Source organism: Zeus faber (assembly GCF_960531495.2).
Source record: "Zeus faber genome assembly, chromosome: 15".
Lineage (NCBI taxonomy): Eukaryota > Metazoa > Chordata > Actinopteri > Zeiformes > Zeidae > Zeus > Zeus faber.
In genome coordinates, this window is record NC_137194.1 from 15,169,993 (window position 1) to 15,187,902 (window position 17,910).

At 41.9% G+C, this 17,910-nt stretch overlaps 1 protein-coding gene across 1 annotated transcript; it reads right to left on the reverse strand.

Moving 5' to 3' along the window:
• Window positions 1–449: 449 nt before the first annotated feature.
• ada (adenosine deaminase) lies at window positions 450–17,109 on the reverse strand. Its single transcript, XM_080015741.1, has 11 exons — window positions 16,995–17,109; window positions 10,580–10,641; window positions 10,079–10,201; window positions 7,917–8,060; window positions 7,640–7,755; window positions 5,959–6,083; window positions 4,612–4,683; window positions 2,681–2,782; window positions 2,214–2,281; window positions 1,936–2,065; window positions 450–1,571 (listed from the first exon to the last, which is right to left on the reverse strand). The coding sequence occupies exons 1-11, from the start codon at window positions 17,034–17,036 to the stop codon at window positions 1,467–1,469; spliced, it is 1,089 nt and encodes a 362-aa protein (XP_079871867.1). The 5' UTR covers window positions 17,037–17,109; the 3' UTR covers window positions 450–1,466.
• Window positions 17,110–17,910: the final 801 nt, after the last annotated feature.

Consider the following 17,910-nt stretch of genomic DNA (forward strand, 5'->3'; position numbering starts at 1 on the left):
ATGCCGAAACACGATGGGAATAAAAGCAGTGAACCCTGTGAGACTGGAAGACAAGACATTAATGAGAGCGTAGAGGTGAGTGGTTCCAGAGCCATAAATATTATTGAATGTGGCCGTTGTGTACATTAGGGGCGACACAGGAAGCTGGTGTTTACGTTTCCACCTAGCACGGCCACGGCGTTCCCATCTACTTGAATGATCAGTAAAGGCACGGCCAATTTTTTTCAAATCTGGACGCGAGCATACTTTGAAACTTCTGGTAGCTTCACACGAGGAACAAGCAATTCCCTTGTGAGCTTTGATAGTTTGGACAACTTTAGCTTAGAAAGAAAGATTATAATCTGTGTGGCTTTGTACTATACTTGCTCATAACAAGCAATGGGTATCTTAATTGAATTCCTTAAAATGCAATTACTTGAACATATTCAGTCACAATGCAAGTTGGGCAGGATTTTATTGTAGGCTTTAATGGTCATACATCTATTTCATGTGACTAGAAAATGGAAGTGTTTTTTCTGTTTTTGTATTATACAAAAAGTATATAAAAAAAAATAAAATAACTCGAATAACATTTCATTGAAACCATTCTGAACCATAGAGCATTGAAATGTGTACAGTTGTGTTCCATTATAAAACTCTAGTATGCCACCTACAGTATAAATGCAGCTACAACAGTTGGCATTTTGCTGTTTACCTGAGATATTTTCTTTGTATTTATTGCCCTCAAACAAACTTGCATCTACGTCGAATGCATTGCTTTGTATTTACTTACTTCAGGCTAAGGCTTGAAAATTCACAGAAGGGTTTTTACTTGAAAAATGAAGTTTCTTTCTAAGTATGGAGTGTTGTCAGTATGCTTTTTCCACACACAACTGCCCAAGGGACCTCAGAAGCAACAGCACAACCTACATCCAAGTTGGCCGTCAAAATATGGAACAAATAATCTGACCTTTCTTCAAACATCGGGCTAAAAGGACGTATTCAAGACCAACATGAATGTTGCTGCACCATGCTTTGCCAATAGGATAAGAGATATTGCTGATGGCGTTAAGCTGAAAACACAAAATGGGGAATTCATTCACAGTTCATGATGGTGCATAAGAACAACTGCTTCACAATCTTAACCCACACTCTATTCTCCAATACTGATTTTCCCATAGTTTTGCACCAGGCGGCCTGCCAGTTCACCCTTGCTTGGCGAATATGGAAGGCTGTGAAGATGAATTCAAAATTGCTTAAGGATGAAGACGGCAATGAAAGTTGTGCAGTCTGTGCGTACATGGAACACTGACAAACACATAATTAATTCATGACAAAATAATACTTGTGGCTGCAGATAATGTGCGGAGGTGATCGTAGTCTTATGAAGTTACAGTATACATGTGTTGCGCTGTATGGCTGGTTCAAAACCAAGACAAACATTCCATTGTGTCTGGGAAGGGAGGGGGCTGTTTCCGCTCAATTCTTCAGAAGACAGTGCGCTGCACCATCCCATACGCCTCATACAGTTTGTTAAGAAGATCTTTCTTCTCCTTCTTGGGCAAGAAGCTGGACTGCGCCGAAGCAATGTTCTGCAACACACAAAGGGTTAAAAAAGGGCTCAGGTTTGTTGCTCCCAGACCCATGAAGAACCGTCCTTATCCATTGTGCCGCAGAGTTAATCGACCACGCTTTTAAACATTGCCTTTCCAGCTGTTTGGCGGTCATAACCTGCCCGGTTGGAACCGTTCAACGGCAGGTTTACCCTCCGGGACCGAATCATGTTTTTTGGGAGCATCTCAGGGAAAGAGCTACGGGATCTCGTCGGAAAAAAACATCATCTTGGTAAATCCAAACGCCGAACCTGTCGACCGGACATTTTAACCGCCGAGCTGCTCCGAGTGGTGGATAAAACCGGCGTTTGAATCCGACCGACCGCAGCATGCGCCCACTCACCAGCCTCTTGAACTCCTCCTCCGTCAGTCCCATGTATTCCTGCACCGTGCTGTAGTCGAGGTTCAGGGTGGAGTTGAAGATCAAGGGATCGTCCGTGTTCAGGGAGTAATTCGCTTTGTCTCGCTTGAACCTGCACATTCGGAACACGACGGCTTTGGTAAAATACCAACTTGGATTAAAAATGTCAATCTCAAATTGAATTTCATTCAAATGGGTAAAAGCCTTAATGAACTTTTAACTATCGCGTGTGAGCGTTATTGGTGGTCCGTGTTGCTCACGTGATGACAGGGTGTTTGGTGAAGTCTGGGTCACAGGCGCCGGTTAGTTTACTGGATATGGGACACAACTGAAAGAAAACACGCACCATTTAACCATTTGAAAGCAATTTAGTTCATAAAGGGGTCCAGGTAATACCCTTGATCTTTGTTCAATTGAGAAATATCAAGATCCGCCACTAGAGGCCACTGTGTCACCACCTTTTATGATCACATAAACCAACTCTGGTTTATGGCTGCTTTACTCTGCCTCGTATTATGTATAACTTTTTCCCTTGATCAGTTTTGAATTGTTTTTGTCTAATGATTGGCAAGGTGCAATCAGTCGATAGATAAGATAATAATGGGCTTGCAGTCGAAATGCGACGGGAGGCCCTTGAATCAGGCGTAATGCCCTCTTCAATGATATATTAGACAATAAACGATGCAGGGGTGAGGAGGTGATTATGTTGCTGATAAAGGCGACGTACCTCAAAGTGCATGTTCTGGGCCAGCAGCCTTTTGTACAGGCCTTTGTCCTCCAGGGTCCTGTAGCCGTGTCCGATGCGCTCGGCCTTCAGAATCTCCACGGCCTGGAACACGTTTCACATGGGGAGCAATGAGAAACTCACTGGCATTTCATGGGACACTAGCAGACTGGCGGGATATTTAAGGAGGTGCACGTGTGTCGGGTGTGCTGTCACTTTGAAGGATGGCTTCCTTGAAAAGAGGTCAGTGCATAACGACACCCAGGAATGAAATTGAATAGTAGACGGAGTAAAGCGTGCGCGGGCACGCACACACACACACACTTTCCCCTCTAAGATGAAGACTTCTCACTACCAGGGCAGACACTTAATTCCGTATCCCACCAATAGAGCTCAACACTGACTGCCCAATTTTTGAACGGCTCTGCTTCCAGGTAAAGCTCCCATTCATTCACTCCACTGGCGTTTCAGAAAATCCTGATATAAAGAGTTTTAAGCCTGGAAACCAGCCAACAACTAGGAGATGAATCGTGACCACAAAAGGTTTGATTCGGAGCAAAAATTATTTGAAAAAACGCAAAAGGTACAAGACTGTACATAATTATTGAAAGAGTGTAGGAACTACTCATCCCATAAACCATTGCGAACAATACCTTTCAAACGACTTCCAACCTAACGATAGTTTAGCGCGCTTCCTCTTAAATTCTTGAACCTTTGTCATTATTATAGTGTTAACATTAGGGATGCAAATTTAAAGGAATTTCCTTAATGGATAGATGTTAAAATTAACAAACAATCTTTGATTAATCGAAAACATAAAAGCTAATGACGTCACCAGGGGGTGGCGCCATGGCCCGTGGGGAGCCACACAACGTCCCGCTCCTCTGAGATTTTGTGACGCGGCGCGAGGAAAGTTTCTCCTCGTTCCATTTCATTTCGAAACGGAGATGTGCTGGTTCGTGCATACGGGAATATTTACGACTCATATTTGCGCGAGTGAAAAATTCTTTTTGCCGTCCTCTGCGATTGAATGAGCCACATGGAACGTAGCAGATCAAGTCTGCTGATGGAAGTATTAACATTACTAAAATTCTGATATATAATAACTAAATAATTTGCCTCCACTGTGTACTTTTTCTAAACTGCCCCCTGTCGTTGGTGAGTACTACTACTTCCTGGCTGGGTTATCCCCCTCTTGTCACACCCTGTGAGACTCTCATCGACACAATAACAAAAAAGACTGCAAATTGTTCAGTTCTTATCGATAAGACCAAATCTTAATCGATTAAATTCCTATTAGCAATTAATCGATAGTCGATTAAGTGGTTTACATTGTTAATAAAGACGTTGTTATATATTGTAGTTTGTGTTGTGTGTATATATAGTGTTTCAGGTGAGTAGTAGTCAACTCCCTAGCCAACAGTGATGTTCCCGGTCCGGTAAACATTTCCATGGTAACAGCGGACTCCACCAATCAGAGACGGCGTTGTTACACTGTAGGATTATGGGTAGTGTAGTCCTTTTCCATGACATCGTGAATAAAACATGTTTTTCTTAAAACAAGGTTGATATCATAAGGACTTGTGGCTTTGCTATGCTACAGGAGCATAAACCACCGTTTCACAATCTCATATCTCATATTATCTCACTCACACACACACACACACACACACACACACACACACACACACACACACACACACACACACACACACACACACACACACACACACACACACACACTACCACTACTAATCATGGGCTTTCCAGTAGCTGGAGACACAACAGTAAACCCACTATCATGCGTCTCACCCCATGCAGCAGAACCCACAGGGCGTCAACCCAATAGTCTGTACTACAGCCTGTAAATCAGGAATAATTCCGTCTTATTGGGGTTAGTGTGGGGGTGTTGGGGTTCTGGAAGGAAGTCTTACCTCTTGCACAACAGAGGGAGGGCCGACTTCTCCTGCGTGGACGGTTCTGTGTATCCCACAACGCTCTGCTTCCTGTCAACAATAACAGCCACGGAACACGTCAACGAGTGCCGCAGCCCGGGCCAACTCTCTGTCTTTGGCATTGATACTGCCATCCGCTTCCCAAAAAGCCTCCCCAGTTCCTTCAAGACATTCTCGTTGTTGCGTCTCTCTTTGGGAGTTCAGAAACAAGTTATGGACATGAACGAAGATAATACTTTTGTCTGGAAGTCTCCCAAGGCTCTTTTCCATTAGGATTTAACTGTTTGTCCTGATCCTGGCCCTCGCCCTGAACGGGGCTTCCATAATCTTTGCGCAAAGATTCCAATAATCGTGCAGTTAAAAAGATAACAGTTGATACGAGTGTGGACTCTGAGCCCTGACAGCCTAATCTCCAAGTCTCCACTGCCGCTGACTCTCGTCATCTCAGATTCTGCTTGAGGTAAACGGGTTTAAGAGTTTGAGCTGCTTTATAAACCCTTTGGAGTGGCTCGTGGAGCTGAAATGAGAGAACAACTTAATAATAAAAATACAAATAAAAATAAAAAAAACACAAATAAAAACACGCTCGAGGATCAGATAAGATCACATTTTGGACGTTATGGAGAGGTTGGAAATTAACGCTGATGTGCTTGAATACGCATGTGCATGTGTCCCATGAAATGACTTGAACTTTTACCTTCGTCATCAAGCTGTCAAAGGCCAGGGGTCAAGGGAAACATCGTTTTATGGTATGCATAGTACACATTTACACCCACACACGGACTAATTAAATGTCACACGTACATACTATTTTTTTACCGCCCGCCTGCAACCGTTGTCTCTAATGACTTTAAAACCTTCATGCTTGACCTCAAGCCCAAGCCTTATGATCTCTAAAAGGCAGGCCAACATCAATTTAAAACGTATCATATTTGAGTCGTGTCTTGTTTGGACGTAGTGCTAAGATTAAATCTTGGCAATGTAAAAGTTCGGCTAGAGAATCAGTCTATGCAATTGTAATAAACTTGCTGAAAACCGAAAGTTGACCCACTTTAATTTTCAAAAGTGTGGTATGGACACTGAATGAAAATACATTGCATGTAATCCTTTACGAGGCTAGAACAATGCAATCAGGGCGGGCGGGTCCTTGAGCAAAACACCTATCTCCTAATGGCTCAACTGTACAGCAGCTGAACTGTCCCCTACTCAGCGGAAGGGAACAACATTTATCACTGGGTGTCATATTCCATATTGTTATATTTTTTCTTTTTTCTCTCAATCAAGCCGTCAAAACATAGCAAGGAAATTAAAATTGCCTAAACATACCTCATAAGCCATCCTGTGCCCCGGGCAGGCTTCACAGTTCAGGGACTCATCACCTGCCAGGTCAATGGCCACCACGCCCCCGTGACGGTACTTTTTACACAGCTCCACTACTTCCATGGACCAGCCTGGAGGGGGAAAGACGTATTTAGCTAATTATAGTACAGCCGTAAGCAGTAATGGGTCTATCGGGTCCCACATGTCCAGGTATGAAGTGAATAACGCTTAGGATGACACGTCCAGTCTGCCTGAGAACTGTGTTCCACTACAGTGCAGGCACAGACTGAGCTGTAGCTCAGAAAACTACAGTGTCAAAACAAGTGAGCATCCCTGGCAAAGAGAGTTGATTCGATTAGATGTCCTATATGAATGAATAACATACCCAAACTGACAAAATTCTATGATGTCTAATGACAGCAACTGTTCCAGATAACATCAAAATATGTATGGCACATATAAGCCTATACACTGCACTGAACACATAGAGGCTCAAAAACAATGAATGTAATACATTATCAAAATAGTCTTCCCCATGCAATGTCATGTCAACAACACACACACACAAACACACATGCAAATGCACACACACACACGTGTAAGAGCCCTCCTTACTGCCTCCCTGTTATTGAATAATGTAGTATTGCAATGTCTTAATCCCGGGGAACAAAAACAGTAGCCGTCACAGTTTTGATATTATAGGATATTAAGATTTTGCAATATATAAGGTAAATATTACTAATTGTCATTCAAGCCAAAACCGCTCAAATTGTCATTTATTTCAGAATTAATTTCCAGAGATATTTTGTGGGGAAAAAGGTAACATTTTTGCGATGTGGAATGATTTTTGCTATATTTGTTATATTTAGAAAAAATATGTATAAATAATTTTTACGGATACCTCCTGCCACACGCCACCCGTGTGGCGTTTTCAGGGTTCTCCGACACAGAGACACATGCAGAGATGTCGCAAACACACCAGTTTATTGTAGAGGGTGGGCAAGATGTAACAAGCCGGGAGCAGGACGACATAATGTCATGACAGAGCCTCGCTCTGTGTGTGTGTGTGTGGGGAAGGGGGTTTTACCTGTCGCCCCGACAATTGCTCTAACAAGCAACAGGCGTACAGCCACCCCGATCCCCGGACAATCACCTACACCCAAGACAGGTGTGGATGCTGAAACCACACCGACCCATGCATTCATTATAGTAAACGCTGAGGAGAATATCCAGAGGCACAATACAATAACATTTAATTCAACAAACGTTTGATTAACTTACCAAAAAAAAAAAAAAAAAGTTATTTGGATTCTAGTTTTTGTAAGTATTGTTGTAAATATTAATACATGTAAATGTAATAATACATTGAAATATTGTTTTGAGGTAAGAATAAAAAGTAAACAAATCTAATAATGAGTTTTGGCTTGAATGTGAAGGAATATTTCTCAATTTTAGCTTAAAGCAAATTTGCATGCCTATATGATATTTGCGTGCGTATGATATGGGCATGATATTTGAGCATGATAAATAATGATCTGCTTCTTCAATGCACTGCACAAGATTCGGTAATCTGAGGTGCATGCCAAGGAAACCTTTGGGCCCCGACTCGATGTTTTGGAGGACAGTAAGGAGCGACTCTTATTTCAAAATGCAGCTTGGCCGGTCAGGAGCGTGAACAGTTCATTACTTGGCATGTGGCGCATGCAGCATAGAATGGACCTGGCTTTGATATTGAAGGCCCTCTCGCCCTCGCTCAGACCCTCGTTCACCAGTTGCACAACGTCATCCGGGCTGATGTCTCCCCTGGTGGGGGTGGGGGGGGGGGTAAAGAAATAAAAGTCTGAAAATCTATAGAGACAAGTGGTGAATCCAAATCATATAAAGTGTATTCATTTTAAAGCTGTATCCCTGCAACAATAATTAGCTCTCTGATAAAAGCTATAGTTGCTCTGTCGACGACTTACTTTTTCTGGTCCCAGGGGATGGGTTCCACTTGGGTGTTGGCCATCAAGTGGGGGCTGTATCTGACCTCGACATAAATCACTCCCTCCTTGGCCTTGTCCTCCACAAACTCGTAGGCTATCCTCTTGATGGCTTCTCTGTCCCCGCTATCATTGAGACAGAGACAAACAAAATGAATAGTGCGGCCTGTTCGTACTGATAAACACCCTCATGAGACAAAACCACTGGACGGGCTAACCCTGAAAAATCTGAATGGTGGCCTATAGTTACTTTCATCTATAGTCCATAGATTTAGATATTTCAAGATTCAAGATTCAAGAGGTTTATTCGTCACATACATATACATACTTTCATACATATATGCAGTGAAATGTAATGCAACGCACCCGGTGATAACACACAATATGTCCTAGGGAAAAAAAAAATTCTAATAGACTAACTGATTCCTAAAATGTAATACAGTAAGTCGAATACTTATAGAATAAAATAAAAATATATAGAATAAAACGAAATACAACAAATTAAAATAAAACAAAATGGAATAGATAAAGGGAATATGCTTATGCATATGGAATAGGCAATTATGTATATACAGATATGTGCATTAAACCGCAGCGCAGGCGACCGCAAGGGGCGGCGCCACTATCGCCACTAGTGGTATTTTGATGTAATGCTGTGTATTCTAAATGGAAAAAACACATTGGGAAATCACATTAAAAGTAAAAAAATATATATATATATATTTCCTTCAGATTTAGGCAATATATAGCTCATGCACGCAAAGTTAATTTCTTTTTAGTTAAGTTATGATTATTATTATATTTTTTTTTTAATCAATTATTAAATATGTCTGACCCTATCCGGACGATATCTGGCTCTGAAACTCTCATGGGAATTACAGCTCCATGTACCCCTTCAATGTACACGCCCTTCCAGGAAATGTAAATTCTCCATCTCATATTTTATTACACAAAATAGCATAACTCTGCTTCCAGCATGTACGCTGCCGGTGAATAACGGTTTTGTTTTCCATCTCCCACTCATGCGCTCCCTCCACAGGAACCATCCATCCAAACTCACCCAACAATCCTGCATCAGCTTAACTCCACTAGCAGGTTCCCCACGTTGTACTTTGGCTTTCAAAGGCCTCGATAAAGAACACTCCATTCAGCACAACAGCAAGCAGCTATTCAGCCATCACAGACAACCATGGTTGCCACCGAGTATATACTGAGTGTCTTAATCTAATCTCTTGCACAATGTTCCACTCTGTGACTAGATGATTATTGGGCTCACAATATTGTCGGACAGTCTATTGTAGAAAAATGGTTGCAAACAGTGTATTGTGTGAGTTTTTTTTACGAGGCTTTTCACAGCTTTGTTGACTCTTTTGCAGTTCCGCAAATCAGCATTTTTCTACATCCACACTAATTTGGAAACAGGAGGTTGTGCCACTTCCTACTGGCAACCGGCTGTGACCAATGTTACACTTGATGCATTGCAGCAGTTGCAAAAAGTCGTTTTAAATAAAATGTGATATTATTAGGGCTGTCCCCTGAAAGTCGACAAGTGCAGTCATCAGTGGGAAACCCACCAGTCGAATGAGATTCTTCAAGTTGAGCAGACGTGTTTCTGTTTTTTTTGTCAGTCAGTGTGCATTACAATAATAGGATAAAGCAAATAGAAGCTTAAAAAATGCACAGGGAATTTCAATGGGAATTATAAATAAGGGGAATCATAAATGTATTTTTGTATGTGAATCGTCCGCGTCCGGACACGGACGCTAACGTGACTTATCAGGAACAGGGCACGACTTGTAGACCCCTCGAGATTATTTTTTGCGCATAACGCATGGAGAGGGGGTGATCAGGGAGCGAGTCATGGAGAAAGTGTCACCATTACGCACGGTTTTAGTCCATACGCACACCTCTATATTAAATAAAAACACACCGATCGCGGGCACCCCATAGCTGGCACGCGTCGTCAGTACTGTCTGAGAGGGACGGGTGTGCAGGTGCCCGGTGGCTTCACCCTCGCCCCCCACCCAAGGGATGGCGCGCCTTACCTCGCCTAAAGGAAGAGCTAAGCCGGCCCATGAGTAATTAACCTTTGGAAGCTGAATTATTTAGGTGATCCATAGTGTTCACTTTCCCTTTGGACTTACGCTATGACATGCATGTACTCAGCAAATTTGCCAAGGAACTCTGTAAGCGTGGCGGGCTTTTTGACAATAATAATCTGTGTCATCTCCTCCACGGTATCTGCGGGCAGGGAGATGCCTCGTCTCCTACAGGGCAAATAAGAGAGGGAAACATTAGACAACAAATCAGCATAGGTTCATTTTATTTCAGTATTTATTTGAATATTTCATCCAAGTTCAGTAGTTTCTGGCAAGATTTGTACACTCAAATGTCAGGAGGAACAAAGGGTAAGTGGAAAAAAAACAAACATAATCCCCATAGTTGACATCAATGCATGTACTACATGGAGCATAGACTGATCCTAAATCATAAAGGATAATTGCAAAGGTCGTTTCTTCAAGTGTAAATTCCACCACACAACAAAGAAACCTTTAAATGCCCTTTCTCCCATACACACTCTATATAGAATAACATTTCAAAAACTGAAATAAAGGGTTCAAGTTCAAGTTCGGGGACTGACTTACTTGGCCACCTCGAGAATAGTCTGCACTCTGATCGCTCCGTCGAGGTGGACATGTAGTTCGATCTGTGAACACACGGACGATGCTCGATCAAACCACTGTAAGTCACCGAATGAAATCCTTTTGGAGATCCACCTCTCTGCATGACTGTGGGATCAAGCGGCGTGGCCACCTTGACTGGTCCAAAATCATTAATCGGTCTCAACTTTTCATGAATACAAAGTTTTTTACTTGTTAACGACTAATATTATGTTTTCTATATTTGTATGGGAGTGTTTTTCACCCTAATCGATATTCATGAGCTGACCTTTGTGTGACAGGTACAAATGTCATTGCTTTACAACAAGTGACAAATAAGGCTGTCGAGCCATGACCTGTGAGGATTTAGACCTACATTTAATTTTAATTGATCTGGTTAAAAACAGAGATGGGCATTATTAAAATTACATGTATTTGAAATGTTTATTTTAATTACTATTTTTGTCATTTGTATTTGATCCTATTGAAAAAATAATAGATGTAATTTGTAGTTAGATAAATTTGGCCACAGTGTTTTTGTATTTCAAATACTTGATTTATCTTAGTGTCTGGCAATGAAATGAGGGAATCACATATTTAAATGATGCTTATATGTCTTGTTGTATGCAGCAGCACTATTCTTTACTTTTGACTGTGGCTTGAGAAAACAAATGGAGGCGTGAAATGCTAGAAAAACTAGTTGTTGCTCAACAACTGTAAGCAAATAACTATAAATAAATAAGAGAAAGGAGCTTCAAGGTTTTATGGATAATGGATGATATTTTTGTCTATCAAGACACTTGTTTTGGGCTCGCTTGATTCCCTCAGTGACAGCGGTAACGACAGTTAATGGCAGGTTACTTTATGTATTTTGAAATACAAATGACATGTGTTTTAATGAAGTACATTTGCTCACACAAGAAATTTGTACTTTATTTTGATACATTTAATGGGCATGTATTTTTATTTTGTATCCAAAGACGTGTGACGAGTTTTAAAGCTCTTTGTAGACATAGTACTCACACTCAAACTGTTTATGCTACAGGCATTAACAAACATGTACCGGTACTCAATTACTGCAGGTCAATGATGGAAATTGTCCATTTTGGTTACAGGGTAAGTAAAACATTTCAGCCACTTGCCCCGAAATGCACTTGTAGTAAAAAATAAATAAAACCACCAGGGATTTAATTATTATAGTTTATAAACGTACAAATCATATAATTAACAGCTAACAATTACATTAAATAAGGTATATATACACAGTATAGTATATATACACAGTATAGTATATATACACAGTATAGTATATTTTCGCGTTGGGCACTTTCTATTTTCATATTGCCCATTCGTGGCTATTTGGGATGGCCGATAGGAGGTGCGATCACCAGGGGGCGGCGGGAGTAGGAGGCGGTGCAGGGAGTTAAATCACAGCCGTGGAAATAAATATTTATTCATTTTTATAAAATAACGGATTCTCTGTTTAGCATTTTAATTTATTTATTATTGACGTTAGAACTTAATTTGGATGAAAGATTTTGAATCATCATTTTGAGCGTGGCTCAGCATCTGACCTTTAACCTTTCTGCAAGCAGCACAGTGAAAGCTCGGCGAATAAACATTTCTGAAAGAGTGTGGACGTACTAAATGAATGAGAATCAAAGTGTAGAATCAGAGCTGAAACCAAAACAAGGCGCCACTCGTGGGAATCAAGCAAATATTTTGGAAGCCGAGACTTATTAAAGACGAAGGTTTTGGAAACAGGAGTTCTGAGATATCAGGCTTTAAAGGTTTAGAACACTTCCAGACTATTAAAGAAACCAAACACCCATTTGGAAACATAATCAGCGCTTTGGGTGGTTTGATCTGGATAGTGCAGCACTACTTCAATGGCATCATGTTGAACGTGCTTAGCTGAATCATGAATTTATTAAAATATTGGAAAAATGCATAATTCATTCCTTGAATTTCCTACTATTCTGTAACTTCTAAACATTCCAATTTCCTGCATTTATTGTTTTATAACACTGATTATTTTAAGGAAGTGGCGCTTTTCAGCCCGCGCGCACGAGGGGACAGCAATTTCCAGAATGCAGTTGGCGAGGTTCCTCCCGGCCATTTGCATTCTGGGAGCTGCCGTTTCCTGGGAGCGGCGATGTAATTGAGTTTCCTTTGACGTTTACTTTTTAATATTTAGTACCTAATGTTTAGAAATCAAACTCAGTTCTGAAAACACTTTGAGAGACAGACAACAACTTGAGGAACATAAATCTGATACAATCTCATTTTGGACCAAATAAGGAATTTGAATACAATGCACCAAGAAAATAATTGGGAATATAACATTTAATTTAAAAGGAGAGGCTAGGATATTTATTTTCCATTAAATGCCTCGCTTTCATTATAACTGTTTAATTTGTGTCAGAGGATATTCATTGAGTCCACTCACATTCAATCACTATAAATGTTTTTGGTTTTTTTTGTAGTGGAAAAATTATAAACCAAACATTTAATACTATTTCATCTTTAAAATAAATGCTTGGGAGCCGTAAGAAACGAACAAACTTTTGGGCACTAACTGCAAGTGCGTCTCTTCTCCTCCGCCCTCCACGCCCGTGTCCGCTCCGTACGTCCTTCTCTCATCCCACTTTTTTTTCCCCCCCTAATTATCTTCATCATATCACAGCACCGTGTTCCATTGAGCATTATTATCTTATCTTTGATATCACAATTCAAATCATATCCAATGTCAAATCATGTCTCCGTTCTGCCCTCTCAAGTGGACGGATCAACATATTGTAAGAAAAAAAAAAAATCATATTTTATTGAATGGGAGTGCACTTTTTTGAGCGGCTCAGCGCCTGCCTCACGTTCACTGTGCGTGCTAACAGTACCCTCGCAGCGACAGGATCCGAGGCCGTCCCTGCCTCACCAGGTCTCACCACGCTTTGTAAGGCGGTGAGAGAACTGCAGTACTTTTAAAAACTTTAATTCCTGCATTAAAAAAACGGCTGAAAGAAAACCAGTGTTGCAGTGATTAGAGTTCTACGCAGGCCTTTATTTATTTTTAATGTAACGCTATGCACTGTATTGTATTTTAGATCACTTGTTGCCTTGCCATGTTGTGTAATTTTACCACGTCTATCTTACTACGAATCACGTTGCTCACAGCTGACTGAGAACTCAACTGAACTGAGTGACGAACGGATCGTTTCAGGAAGTGATTCAGTTCAGTTGGTTCACCCAAAAGACATTTCCCCTGCTTTCAGGTCTTATGGTAATAGAACGCTGCGACAGTGAAGCGGTTAGGTGTGGGCGTCCGAGGCTTCAGGCCCGAATGTTTTATGAATAGCCCCCGATCTAAAATAGCCCCGGAGGACAGATGCCAAAGAGTGATTGTCCGCCAAAAAGTGATTGCAGCTCCCACCTTGTAGCTGAAAGGTTGTTTCTGCCTTAAAGTGATTTGGTGGTTTAATATGAGGGTCAATTTAACAGATTATAGACCACCTAGTGGACAACAATCACTTTTTGGCGGACGATCAAAAGTGTAGGTTATTTGATTTTATAATTCAGTTTCCTTATGGAATGAAACAAGCCTCACGCGTGATGGGGTCACGTGCTCTGTCACTCTCCTACTCTCTCCAACGGCTCCCTATACTGTAGATGCCCGCATCAATTTTAAATCCTTAAAGCTGCCCTACAGGGCAGTCACTGGATCTGCACCCACACACATTGCATCATGTATCATGTATCATGTATCATGTGTCATGTATCATGTATCAGGCCATATGCCCCAACCCGCTCTCCGAGGTCTGAAAATGAGGGGAACCGGTGGTGCCTCCACTGCGTGGAATGAGTTCTCAATCGAGACTGTTCTGATGCGTGGCGCCCCAGTGGTGGAAGGAGCTACCCAGCTTGTTACGCTCTGTAGAGACACCCACACCCTCCAAGAAACACCTGGAGACCCTGCTCTTTCAGGAGTATCTGAATACCTGATCCTATCTTAGCTACGACTATTCTTTAAGTTGTATTGTGTTGACATAATGCTCTAACATTTGAGTTGAGGATGCTGAATAGTTTTAAGTTGTTGTATTGGCATAATGCACCAATATTTGAGTTGAGGATGCTGACTACTTTTAAGTTGTTCTATTGACATAATGCATTAATATTTGAGTCGAGGATGCTGACTAGTTTTAAGTTGTATTGTACTGACATAATGCACCAATATTCGAGTTGAGGATGCTGACTTCTTTTAAGTTGTTCTATTGACATAACGCACTAACATGAGTACTTATCATATTGCAATTGCACTAACATAAAAAATAGAATAAAATGACTCACGACACTATTTTATAACATACACCATGCAGCATGACATTCACCCCCAAATAGAGCAGTTAGAACTTTCATCAAAGGGAACATCTGCTTTACTCATATGCAACTTCCTCTTGCACTTTACTTCTTTTTTTTTTTTCCGCTTTCAGCATTCCTTCTCAGAATATCTGCTTAGCTTGTACTGTGAATGAACCCAGGGTTTAACAACCCTGCTGTGTTGAAAGCACATTCATATGAAGATTGAAAGACTACAAAAGACAAACAATTGTAAATTAACTTGGTTACAATTTCCAATCTAATCAAGATCATGAAACGAACCACTGCAGGATTGGCGCGTCCACGGCTAGGACATGGTGTCCCAATGCAGACAATTAATGTTATATTCATCATTTATGGACAATAAATAGAGTAAAAAGTCAGGAACATGGAATTTTGTTATTTGAATTTGCCACTTTTATTTTCTATTGGCATGTCTTGCTAAGTTACTTCTACACCATATTGAAATGCGATAAATTTACACTGAAAAAGACTATTATCATCTGAATAAATTCAGTGTGGGAAACTTGTTTTTTAGTTTCACAATTTCAAATACATTAACATTAAGTTAATAAAGCCTAAACACACATACAGACTTAAAGTGATGCAATTAAAAAAAAAAAAAGGCTTACTTTCTTTCTAGTTTCTCTCTTTCTTTCTACTGACTGTCCTTCTTTCTGTCTTTCTACATTCTGTCTGTCTTTCTACCTGGTCCTTCTTTCTGTCTTTCTACTTTCTTTCCTTCTTTCTGTTTTTCTACTTTCCGCCTGTCTTTCTACTTTCTTTCCTTCTTTCTGTTTTTCTACTTTCCGTCTGACTTTCTACTTTCTGTCATTGTCTTTATTTCTACTTTCTGTCGTCGTCGTTATTTCTACTTTCTGTCGTTGTCTTTCGTCCTTCTTTCTGTCTCTCTGTCTTTCTGTCTAACTTTCTGTCCTTGTCTCTCTTTATTTCTACTTTCTGTCTGTCGGTCTGACTTTCCGTCTGTCTTATTTTCTACTGTCTGTCTTTCTTCTACCTCCTGTCTGTTTTTCTTTCTACTTTTTGTCTGTCTTTCCACTTTCTTTCCGTCTTTCTGCTTTTGTCCTTTCTGTCTGACTCTCCACTTTCTGTCGTCGTCTGTATTTCTACTTTCTGTCCGTCTCGCGTTATTTCTACTTTCTGTCTGTCCGTCTGTCTGACTCTCTTTTCGTTCAGCTGTCACACACTCCCACGCACTTTTGCTCTCTCTCTCTCTCCCTCTCTCTCTCCAGGATGATTCCCTCATTGTTAACCTGTGATTTTTCCTGTGGTAGCTGTGATCTTTTTCTTTTCTCCTCTCTTTCTCTCTCTCCCCCCTCTCCTCTCCCCTCTCTCTCCTCTCTCTCTCCCTCTCCCTCTCTCTCCTCTCTCTCTCTCTCCTCTCTCTCTCTCCTCTCTCCCTCTCTCTCCTCTCTCTCTCTCCCTCTCTCCCCTCTCTCTCCTCTCTCTCTCCTCTCTCTCTCCTCTCTCCTCTCTCTCCTCTCTCCTCTCTCCTCTCTCCCTCTCCCTCTCTCTCCCTCTCTCTCTCCAAGGAGGTCAACTGCACAAAGGAGGAAGTCTGGGCTACAAAGGGGGCTGTCCTTATAGTGGACAGCTGTCTCAAACCTGGTGAAGAAACAGGTCCCTGAGTACCTCGTTATCTCTGAAGAGGGACGTCTGTGCTCTTGCTGCCTATTTACCGGTTGACTGATTTATCTGGGGGGGGGGGGGGGGGGGCTTTGGCTGTTTTTTTTGGTTCCTTCGTGATCAAGTTGCCGCTGCTGTGACATGACTTACTGCAAATAAAGGAACCTTAAAAGTCAAAGTCTCTGTCTCTCTCTCTCTCTCGGAGCCAATCCGCTCCGGTACCTTTCTAATTGGGATTGCAGAGAGGGACGCAGCGTGCCTACTTGTTTACATCCAGAGGACAAAACCGAGGAGAAGAAGGAGAAGGACCGCATCCCTTCCTCCGCGCGAATCCACGTGAGTTCACCGACTTGTGCGTTTCGACCTCGCCGCAGCTTCCTACCTTGGGCTGGTCGAACACCGGCTCGGGGCGGGGAGCAGCCATCGCGGGGCCGCTGATGGAGCAGAACGGGCGAAGCGGCGCGACGAGCCTCGACCTCTGGGTTATATAGACAAACTCTGGGGGGAGGCGGGGGGGTGGGGGTGGCGCGGGCCCGACGTCCGCGCGTACCCGTGCGCGGTGGACCGATCGACTACCACAAGTACCGATAACTACGAGATCGATTCTGGTATCTATACCATCGATACCAAAAAACAAAAAATAAAATAGGATCGGTTTCTCTCTCCAAAATAAGTCGGGTATATTTTATTGTTTTTTTTTTGTTTCATTCTACGTTTCTACTTCCTGCCTCGCGGCGGCTCGGTGCCGGTCACCGAGCTCGCGGGGAACGACCGGGAGATCCTCTCCGCGCGCGCGACGCCCACTTGGAGTGCGGCGCGGTGACGTGTCGGTGCCGCGCGAACCGAGTTCTCTGAACGGTTCAGAGAACCTCCCACCGGCGTCAGAAAGGTTGTTCTTTGTCTTTTTTCCTTTATTGTACATACATACTTACTGTGGTTTGGCTTATACAGCTAGGGTCGTTGTTCTTTAACCAGCGACATGACGAAAAATGTAAAAACAAAAAAAAAAAAATAAGTTGTTTTACATTATTCAATGTTTTTATACCAAACGTAATGTAAGATGATAGTATTCTGGGTACTATCGGGTTTAGTATTTATAATTCAAGTGATGTGTGCGCACGCACACTAATCAAAGGTCAACACATTGCTTAATTTGGCTGGAGTATAAATGCCAGAGGTGGGAGCCGAAGGGCTCTTATTGCTGAGCTCAGCCAAATGATCTGACTAGACACGGTATCGGTACCGGTGATTCTGCTGGTATCACTGGTATGGTCATTTTTGCGGTATCGCCCACTGCG